Source organism: Labrus bergylta, chromosome 3 (assembly GCF_963930695.1).
Source record: "Labrus bergylta chromosome 3, fLabBer1.1, whole genome shotgun sequence".
In the NCBI taxonomy this organism is placed as follows: Eukaryota; Metazoa; Chordata; class Actinopteri; order Labriformes; family Labridae; genus Labrus; species Labrus bergylta.
In genome coordinates, this window is record NC_089197.1 from 18,451,658 (window position 1) to 18,461,990 (window position 10,333).

The 10,333-nt window shown below is 37.9% G+C and overlaps 2 protein-coding genes across 3 annotated transcripts; both read right to left on the reverse strand.

The window, feature by feature from the left end:
• Positions 1-781: 781 nt before the first annotated feature.
• On the reverse strand, positions 782-6,311 carry nsun3 (NOP2/Sun RNA methyltransferase 3). The gene is made up of 6 exons (XM_020652864.3): positions 6,059-6,311; positions 4,765-4,868; positions 4,177-4,679; positions 3,668-3,822; positions 2,400-2,521; positions 782-2,126 (listed from the first exon to the last, which is right to left on the reverse strand). The coding sequence occupies exons 1-6, from the start codon at positions 6,224-6,226 to the stop codon at positions 1,790-1,792; spliced, it is 1,389 nt and encodes a 462-aa protein (XP_020508520.2). The 5' UTR covers positions 6,227-6,311; the 3' UTR covers positions 782-1,789.
• Positions 6,312-7,683: 1,372 nt separating this feature from the next.
• On the reverse strand, positions 7,684-10,333 carry LOC109998129 (ATP synthase F(0) complex subunit C3, mitochondrial). Of its 2 annotated transcripts, none has more exons than XM_020652869.3 (5): positions 10,237-10,333; positions 9,840-9,944; positions 9,112-9,183; positions 8,472-8,671; positions 7,684-8,069 (listed from the first exon to the last, which is right to left on the reverse strand). In XM_020652869.3, exons 2-5 carry the CDS (start codon positions 9,876-9,878, stop codon positions 7,955-7,957), a joined length of 426 nt encoding a protein of 141 aa, XP_020508525.1. In that variant the 5' UTR covers positions 9,879-9,944; positions 10,237-10,333; the 3' UTR covers positions 7,684-7,954. The 2 variants fall into 2 exon arrangements, with proteins under 2 accessions (XP_020508525.1, XP_020508524.1); XM_020652868.3 differs by having other exon boundaries at positions 10,168-10,284.

The window sequence follows — 10,333 nt, forward strand, 5'->3', positions numbered from 1 at the left end:
TCAAAAATGCATTTTATCGTTGCATTATTCTTTAATAAACATAAACATAACAGTGCTGTAATGGCTTGGACAAAAACTGTATGTAAAGTGCACAAATGTGCCTGGCCTGAATTCACAGCACTCACAGTGCCCCCAGTGGAGAGGGGTGTCATTACAACTAAAAAAATATAATATCAATATTGAATTGGGAAAATAAGAATTGCAATGCATTGATGAATCGATATTTTCAACCAGCCCTAAACTAACAGGAGGTCTGGTGACATATTTCTGACACTTAGAGCCCAATTAACTCAGAGTTAGACAATCCAGAAAGGGAATAACAGGAATGAAGAATGAGAAACGATGTTAACGTTATCATATCCCTCTTATTAAACTAATCTCTCAAGTCAGGACACTTTGAGCCTCCTGTTGAGTACGTCAAGTCTGAATACATTTGCGATACAGTTATGGTGCTTTAAATAATTTAAAACAAATATTCGCTAATAAAATTATCAGTCATGGGGCTAGAGATAGAAACTTTTTAAAAATTCAGTGATGACTGCATGTCAAGAAGCTATCAAAATTTAATGAACACAACCTGATTCACTGACTTAAGGCCTGGGAGGAGGAGATTCTGACTGTGAGCGTCCGTGGTGGTCTTTTAATGTCATCTCTCATTCTCTAACGACCGCTCAAAGAGTATTTAGAAGCCTAGCCTCACACCATAAGCTTTCACTCCTCATAAAATAAACTCTGGCTGAATTATTAATGATACCATCATATATCACGGACTATTGCAGTCTTGGGGTGTTATCAATTTTATTATACAAAGTGGACAGTGTTATGTATGTGAAGCGGTATAGAAAATGGCTTTTATCAATACCCTGTATTTGTAGTTCTGCTGTGTGAGCAGTTTCCATCGTTGCCCAACTCAATAAAAGATAAATAAAATAAATAAACAATAACTTGAATCAAGTCTGGTGCTCACAAAAAAAATAAAAAATACTGCTGAAATGACTGATCATTTCTTGCCAGCTGAGAAAAGTTGTGACCACACATCATCAGTTTAAGTTGATTTGTTATGAACAGTTTGGAACAACACTATCATTTATTTGGAGTTCTGTTTTTTTTATGTGCAGCTGGCATGTGTGAGAACAATAGTCACTCTCTTTTATTGTGTTTCTAGTCTCTACCAACTGCTGAGGAAGACATTAGGCTTAGTTGCTGATAGTTTCCCAGTGCAAACATTTGCCTGCTGCTGCTCGAATGTTGCTATGAGAGCAAAGTGTGAGACAAACAGCTCAACAGTGAGCTGAACTTAGTGCAGGTTCAGGTGATTGTTCTCTTTAGGTTCAAGAGAGTCCTTCCACACTGTCTTATTGGAGCTAGGTATGGATGATTGAAGCAATGTTCTGTTATTTTGAGTATGCTAGTACACATTTTAAATGTAGCACTATCTTGCTACACTCACACTAAGAAGAGCTGCAGTTACATTTAAAGCTGGAGCTTCATCACTTATTGCATCACTTATTGTCATGTAGATGCGCAAGTATTAAACCTGTTGACCATTTTTGCCTGTTTAGCAACACCTACATGTTTATCTGCCTTTCTAAAGTACTGCTGTTGTTCATTGCTCCCTCTATAAGCATTTCAAGCTGGCGCTGTAGAGTTTACTGTTTGTGGTTGTGTGAGTGAGTTGCAATCCAGTCCCACGAGGTGAACCCAGAGGTAACAACAGCAGTACAAATAAAAATTATTATGTTTATATCCATTTGTACCAAAATATCTTCTCTGCACAGGAGGACACACACTATTTTCTCCTTCTAATCCGAGACAAAAACATGGGTCCCCAGGTCTTGCCGGGCTGAGGCACCACTAAAATACCAAGTCTGTGTTGATAAGAAGACAAAGTACTGTTCTGTGGCTGCAGGGGGGGCTTGTGAAGTGTCTGTCCATGATCTGGGTGAGCAGGACTAAATGTAAAGTATTTAGATAAAGGAATGGCAATCTCCTCCCAAAGGTCTTCAAGTTCAGCCTCAGGACAATCATTCAGCACTGTCTCGACAACAGCGAAGTTCTCAGAGCTGGACAGTGTGCAGGTTGAATAGACCACAACACCTCCTGGACGCACAGCTGACATTGCAGACCTGCGGGGAGGAGAAAAAACAATGCACATCATAACATGCTGCTGTATAGAAGCATTATATTACGTTGTACACCAATATATATTTCTATACTGTATATATCTGACATTTACATGTCATCTCCTCTCAACACATTTAATAGTGTAGCTGATATATGCAATGCAGTTTCCATAAACAATGTTAAGGAGGGCTTCCCCAGAAATAACTGCCAAACAATTTAATATAATTGCTCTTTAAAATAAAATGTTTAATCGTCCTTTTTCACAAAGTGTTTACCTAAGCAGCTGAGCCTGGAGCGCAGGCAGCATGGATCTTTCCTTTAGCCTCTGTTCCCCCTGCTGGCTGCTGCTAGAATACAACCAGCTCCTGTCATTTGAGCATGGAGCATCAACTAAAACCTGAAACAGAAGGAGAGCATGAATTGTGAGTCTGAGGGGGTCAATGGTGTAATGTCAGTAAGAGAAAGAAGGATCAAAGAGCAAAAGAGGGGGCGCCAGTTGGCCTTGTAGTTAGATTCCAGGCCCCTATGTACAGAGAGGCTGTTGTCCTTGAAGCATGTGGCCTGGGTTCAGTTACGACCTTAAGTTCCTTTCCTGCATGTCATTACCCGGCCAAACCCCTTTCTCTCCCTGGTTTCCGAATCTATACACTTTCCTATCCAAATAAAAGATCAAGATAAAGATAAAGATAAACTTTTGTATTACAGCAGCTCAAGAAAACAGGAAAAGGGGATAAAATTATTAAAAATAAAAATAAAAATAAAACATATTTACATCAGTTAAATAACGGTAGAGAAAAATACAATAATAGAATAATATCAGGTATGTGCACTACTACTTGTGGAAAGACTTATTATTAAAAAAAACACACACAGTGTGTAGCATTATTGATGTGAGTAAAAGGCATAAATGCCCCAAAATAACTCTAAAAAATAAAAAAGTGAAAGAGAAGGAGCAAGAATATTTAAATAAATAAAAAGGTAAAAGTAGAAAAGATTCATGCAGGAGGTCTGTAAAATAATGCAAGTCTCAGTATTTCCCCCACAACACCTGCATTAAAAAGGAAATAAAATACAGTCCAGTCAGGTTGAAGAAAAATGTCTGCTAAATGCACTTTTTCCATCTTAACAAAATGGTTTGCATTAGACAATAACCTGAGAAGAAATTGAGAATATTCCCAGAAAATGTGTCCAATCTTTAATGAGCAATATCACTACCACTAAACAGCTTCAATCTGTGCAGTCTGCTTGTGCTACCCCTTACTTCTCAATCTTTGTTTACTGACTTACTCTAGAGACTGTACTTTATATTTTTTATATTTTGCTGTTATCACTCACTTTGAGTTCTTTGATTCCTCCAACCCATATTTCCGTCTCTTCTTTGTTTCATTTTTGATGAACAGTTTTCTTAGTTCCCTCTGAGCTTATTAGCGTCTGTTGAAAGGCTGTTCATTCATTTCTAACCATGACCTTGAAAATGAAGTGTGACACTTCAATGTTGCTGCAAGATTTACTAACATGCCGTCATAAACATGTCTCACCCCACCTTGTCATATGTTCCTGCTTCGTGTTGCCCAAAATAGCATCCATCCTGTGCAGACACAATCACTCTGGTGTTCAGTGAGTGGGGCAGAAAAGACTCCAGGGTTCTGCTCAGCCAGTCCCTTCTGTGAGGGTCCGGTTCATTACAGCAAAGAAGTGCTGGAACATATGGAACAACAGAAAATGAATACACTACAACTAATTCATGCAAAACTAAGCTGAACAAAATGACACAACATGTTTTAGTGATGAAGTCCTTTTTCCCCATCCTGACAGAAATTGTGTAACATCCCTTTAATAACTCTAATTAGGTATAACCTCATATTTGACTTTGTGGATTTATCAAACTTTAATATTGAGTATTATAAATCTCTGATTTCAATACTTAACATTAAATCAAAAAGCTTTAAATCGATGTATTCTCATCACTATAAATACTGAACAGATGCACAATTTTTATTTTAATACATATAAATAAAATCAAATATAAATGAGCTATTTCCTTTGATTTACCTGGTTTGGCACACTGCATTATGGCTATGGCTTTGCCCCCGGGGGCAGAGCAAAGATCCAAAACCTTTTCCCCATCTCTGACATGCAGAGCCAGCACTGGGAGTAAGGAGGCAGCATTAAGGAGGTAGTATTGCTTCAGTTGGCCAGGCCTGTGGGCCTGAGAGGGAAACCATAGTGGATATGGGTGGATGTAACATTGTAGAGAAGGACGGGACAACCTGAGTGACGACTCCAATTGAAGTTCCTGACTGAATGCATTAGTGGTGCCGTCATCACGAGGGCACTTGGAGACGTAGGTGGTTGGCAGCAGAGACTCATTTCCTGCTTTGTATTCAGTATTTGAAACTATTGGGGGGGCATTAGAAAGCACCCTGGAGACATGTGTTTGCAGCAGCAATGAGGAAAAGCCCTGTGACTGGAGAATCTGTGTGATGTCTGTCACAGCACTGAAGCGGTTGAGCATGACTCCATACTGCCACGAGTGAGGGTCCAGGAGCACTGCTCTGTAGGAGAAAAGCAATCCCAATGAAGGAAGGCCAAAAACACGATTTTGTGTATACACAACTAATTATTACAGATAAAATGTACCTAGAAGATGCCCACAAGTCGCCAAGTTCTTGACTGTACTGCTCGTCAAAGCGGTCCAGTACTGACGGACATGAAGGTCTTTCTTTTCTGTGTCTTTTTATTACCTGTTCAAAGAGACTGTGGTGAAAATCTAGAGGGACAAAAACTTACAAATACTCCCTAAAGTAAACTTTAATAGCACTTTAGTTTGTTTTACAGGGGAAAACACACTATAGGTTAAGGTGAATTGCCGCTCTATTAAGATTTTGAACTCATAACACAATACACTGCTGTCAATTATCTTGTACAATCACTACCCCTGGTGGATATTAATTGCCAAATCTGTGTAAAGTGAATAACTGTTAATAAATTTGATTATATACCTTTAGTGGCTAAATGTAATTGACAGCACCACAAATCATATCAGATTATTTGACATGAAGTAACTACATAGGGATAATTTTCTAGATACACAATAGTAATCCCAGAGTAAAAAACTCAACTGTCTGTAAGTGAACAAAATGTGTCTGTACTGTAACTCCGGGTTACTGAATGAGGAAAATATTGTATAGTATTGATATGTGTTGTGAGCAGCCACACTCATACGACTTACATTATCAGAATCAGAATCAGGGTTTATTGCCAAGTACATTTACACATACAAGGAATTTGACTTGGTGTATTGGTGCTAAACAATTAACAGGGAAATAAAGCAGAACTAACAACAACTTAAATAATACAGTATAAGAAGCTATTACAATATATCAAATATAATTTAAAAATACAAAATATAAAATATAAAATATAAAAAACACAAAATGTACAAAAGGTGCAATGTAGGAGCTGTGCAGTGGACTATCAGAAAATAAAAAATAAAAATCTTAGTGTGTGTTATTACCATGGTTACTACTCACTGATTGCATGTAAGGAAGATACATTTTTAAAGTCCAGTGGGCGTTAATGCAACACATAAAGAACAGTTCAGCATTCACATTACTCTGATGTTTTACTGACTGTGGGGCTGATGATATGATATAAAGCCACACAGTGTGCAGATCTTTGATGCATATCATCCAGTCTTCTTCATCATTAAATTACAAACATCTGAAGTAGCAAGATTTGACAGCAAAATCTTGCCATTCTTCCTTATCTGGTGAAAATATCTTAAACTGAGGTTTACTCAGTTACTTGCAGTACTTTAAATTAAATGTGACATTGAACACAACACTATGACATATTAGAGCGACTGCCCATCAATACCAGACACGGAGAAAAAAAAATACACACTATCAAGCATCCCCAAATGTTTGTTTACCTGGTTATTGGAGGGTCCTTTTTGGTCGCTGAGTTGTAAAACAACCTCGGAAACCGTGTGACAGTGAACGCAGCACGACCAAAGTCTCCACGGAGGTGAGGGACACTGAAGAAATTGATGGTAAATTAACATCCGCGTACTGTTAAATGATTGTAGTATCAAGGTCATTGATATCGCTTTTTTTACAGCCAGTTTAGAAATATTGTCATATTGATTACGTACATGCCGGTGTTATGTGCGTCACTTAAATCCGTCCCACCGAAACGCTGTAATTTCTAAGTTCCACCTGTTTTAAGTGTCGCAGTCGCAACATTGGGACTATTACTTTAACTTAAAATTTAATAAACAAACACATTTATAAGGCCAGAAAAAAAATGAACATACATCCATGCTTTGTAAGGCTTGGTTTTAACCTTCGTCTGTTATTATCTTACCTGAAGATTACATCTTAAATTGGAATCAAAAATCGTTCTCCTTTTGGCCGTCCAGTGGGATAATTTCTCCACAAAAATAAAGGAAAGATAATACACTTTTGGGGTAGCCTAACCGACACTTTAGGTGTTGTAAGTACACCTTTCCTCTGGAACAAGGGCACTTAATTTAGTGTTGACTTCACTTCCAAGTAATTTGTGTTTTAGTTAGGTTAGAAATTGTTGCGCCGAATTTCATTTCCAGTGGGCGTGTTTAACTCAGTGGGCGTGTTTAGCTCAGTGGGCGTGTTTAACTTCGTGGGCGTGTTTAGCTCAGTGGGCGTGTTTAACTCAGTACGAATGTCTATAAGAAAGGGGATTCCAATGATGAACTAACTAAACAGCGAGGTAAAACCAAAAGCAATATAAAAAAATGCAACCATACGAGAAAATGTATGTTAACAAATTGACTATACAGATTCATACTAGTAGTTTGAAAAGCCTGTTTTGTCAGAAATATGTTAGTAAGTTTAAGGAAATGTGTATAGAACCCATGCCTGAAGTGTATGCACAAACAGAAACCAAATTTATAAAACCACCTGTGTTCACCTGCAGGCAATGTTTAACTTGATTTATCCTAAGATCAATACCACTGTGAGGCAGCACTGAGTTGACTTAATTATTATTTTTTTTTAAATCTATTTTTTTGTACATTCTTAATTTTTCTTTTCATATTTAAATTGTACTGTGTTCACTTTTTGTTTGCAATCTTTGCTCTTCGCTGCTGTAACACTGTAAATTTCCCCTTTGTGGGATAAATAAAGGATTATCTTATCTTATAATGAGCACACTGTGTTGTTGGTTTTGTTATGATATATCTCACAATTAAATATGCAATCTTCTTACAGATGAGTCCCCAAGTTTTTAGTATCCTATAAAGCAACTAAAGTGTATGTGTTACTGATATGTACTTTGAGCCAGTTTGTGCATAGCCTCACTTTTCTACATTTAAACGTGAAACCATTCTGGGTTTTACTTGTGTCTCTCAAGCCTGTGATGTTGATACAAGCATCCAAGAAACAGAATCCTTTAGTGTCTTTTAGTGTTGTTACCAGAAGAAACACTGCCTCTCAGAATCTAAATCAACAAATTAATATAACCCAAACGTTAACAAAAAAAACATCAATTTACAAATACAAACACACAAAAGGAGAATTAACATTTTACTTTTTTTATTGGTTGAATATTTGTTAACAAAAACCTTTGATTAAATATACAATGTAATGGCAAAAACATCATTTAAAATGAAATGGTTTTGCCAGAGTTCCATAAATCTGTGAGTTCACAATCTTTTGAGATTTCAATGAACAAGAATAAGCACCACAACAAGTTGACATTACCCTAACATTCAAAGACATCTCAGACTGCTAATGCTCATTACCATGTGTCTCTTCATAGATCTTTCTTTTGAAAAGGCCTGCCTGGTTTACATGGCAAACAGAATAAGGAATGCAACCATCAGACAGAAAAGACCCATAGCTTCAGACAGAGCGAAGCCCAAGATTGCGTAGGAGAACAGCTGCTGCTTCAGAGACGGGTTCCTGTTGAGAAAGAGACGGGCAGCTGAGAAAACTGGAGGTACTAAGTGCCAAAAGTACAACTTCTGAGACATTGCTGTTAACACAAAGTCACACTGTCTTCCAAGGTTCCCCAGGAAGGATTTCAAACTTAAACAGTGAATTCTGTCAATACTTTTAAGGCAGCAAAACGCCTTGATAAAGTTTGTTATTGATTTTGATCAGTTTAATATCCAAAACATTATCATCTTATCACTTAAAGTAAGATCAGTTTCTTGGCCATTTTAATATTCAAAATGCCGTAGTTAAAAAGTGACAGCTATGAATTACTTACTTTAAAAATTATATCAACTAATCAACATGTACAACAACTTTTTCAACCTGGGTTGAAATGTCTGAAAGTAACAGATGATCAGTACAACTAACCTGGCATATCCAATAATAAGACTACCGAACACCGTTCCAATTCCAGCTCCAGATCCAGCCACTCCCACAGTAGCAGCTCCTGCTCCGATGAACTTTGCAGCAGTGTCGATGTCACGGCTTACAGCGCTTGTCTGAAAAGCCCTCACCGCCACCTGCTGCAGGGAGGCTACAGCACTCTGTGGTGCCAGGAGTGAAGCAGTCTAAAATACAAAAATTAAGGGAGGTGAGTAAAAAGACAACATAGTACGGCATCACATTGTGACACATTTTCTTCTATATGGAAAGATGTCTTAAAGTATTGAGTTAAGTAGTCTTTATTGTGTGCTCTAGTAGTTTTCCAAATCTCTCTCTCAACTCTTTATGACTCTTTAATTCACACTAAAATATAAACAGTGACTTTTCACTGGAAGACAATCATCACAAAATAGAGGCAGGATCGATCCCATTGACGAGTGTTGCTTGTCAATGGGAGTCAGTTGTAACTTCCCTAGCTGCTGAGGTTTTATCCACAACAATGCAGTTTAAGGTTCTTACACTGCATTTTTTTACCTGGATTGCTTAAACAGCTATGAGGTATTTTCTTTTTGTGTTGATGCACCACCGTATGTCTTTGCAATTGCGGGTACAAATAAAAGCTTACTTCTGCTTTCCTGGCATCAGAGACTACTGCTGCAGAGAGTGGTCTGTACAGAGCCCGAGAACCGGCACGGACCTGTATCACGAAAAGAAAAAAAAAAAAGAAAATTTAGTTAAGTAAGCTGTGTGAGGTACATCAATTCAGCCAAGAGAGCATCCATCCAGCATGTGAGTTTATCCAACAGTGACATTCTGCTTATAGTAAACAATGGTGAATGAATTTCAATGGAGATAACTCCTAGACTAAGCTTTATTGGCCAGGTATGCTTAAACACACAAGGAATTTTACTTTGGTAAACTGTGCTCTCTTTGTAGGAAGGTATAATATTAAACATCAACAATAAACAAAGAAGCAAAGACTAATATGTACAAGGCTAAAGAGGATGATATAAGATAATAGTGCAGTACTATAAAACATTATAATATGTATTTGTATTCTGCATTTAAACAGCTCAGCCTTATGTACAATATGTCTGCTTCTCAAATAACTTTAAATTGAAGTTTAAAGGTAGATTATGTTGAAATCAGGGGATGCCCTTGCAGGTGTGCAACACTGACTGACTTTAGCACGGAGTCAAAGACGGCTAACTTCACATCCCTCAGTGTGAGCAGGCTACACGTTTAACCCCGACCACAAACTGTAAGCTTTCGGCAGACGACGACCATATTAAACTGTGTAATTGCTCAAACTAAATGCACCGCAAATGTCCCCATTCATTGATGTAGGCTCACCAGAGAGGGCGTGGAGACGAACTTAGCACAGGCATACATGATGAAGGGACGTGTAGTGGTCAGGTCAATCAAAAAGGTGCTGACGTTGACTTAAAGGTCCGCTGTCTGTAGAAAACAACACATGAAACACAACAACAATAAGTCACAGTTGTGCAAAGGTCTTGCTGTTTTGCTAGTTAAAAAAGTACAAATTGTGCACACAGAAGATACTCAAGTAAGGTCAAGATTAGCAACACACGGAACAATGTCGCTAAAACAAGCTTGTTTAAAATTCAAACAGGATCTGAGCAGTGCAGTGCTCCGTAATGCTACAAAAGCAAGTACTTACACCGAATTGTCACAATTATTTATGTTACTCAAACACACACAGCTTGTGATCGAGGAGGTTAGCTCTCACCGGTTTGAAGTAGAGGTCGAAGACACGAGAGACAAGCGCATGCGCAATATCACAACTTAAGGGTTGACTTCCGGTGTTGTGACGCAAGTGTTCTTCT

Excerpts from the sequence above, each read along its gene's own strand:
- nsun3 (XM_020652864.3), bottom strand. The coding sequence starts at position 6,226 with ATGACCTTGATACTACAATCATTTAACAGTACGCGGATGTTAATTTAC. Across the intron at positions 3,823-4,176 it reads AATGCAGTGTGCCAAACCAG|CACTTCTTTGCTGTAATGAA; the intron begins GTAAATCAAAGG and ends CATATGTTCCAG. Across the intron at positions 2,127-2,399 it reads CTCCAGGCTCAGCTGCTTAG|GTCTGCAATGTCAGCTGTGC; the intron begins GTAAACACTTTG and ends TCCTCCCCGCAG.
- LOC109998129 (XM_020652869.3), bottom strand. The coding sequence starts at position 9,878 with ATGTATGCCTGTGCTAAGTTCGTCTCCACGCCCTCTCTG. Across the intron at positions 9,184-9,839 it reads TCGTCTCCACGCCCTCTCTG|GTCCGTGCCGGTTCTCGGGC; the intron begins GTGAGCCTACAT and ends TTCGTGATACAG. Across the intron at positions 8,070-8,471 it reads CTTATTATTGGATATGCCAG|GAACCCGTCTCTGAAGCAGC; the intron begins GTTAGTTGTACT and ends CTTTCTCAACAG.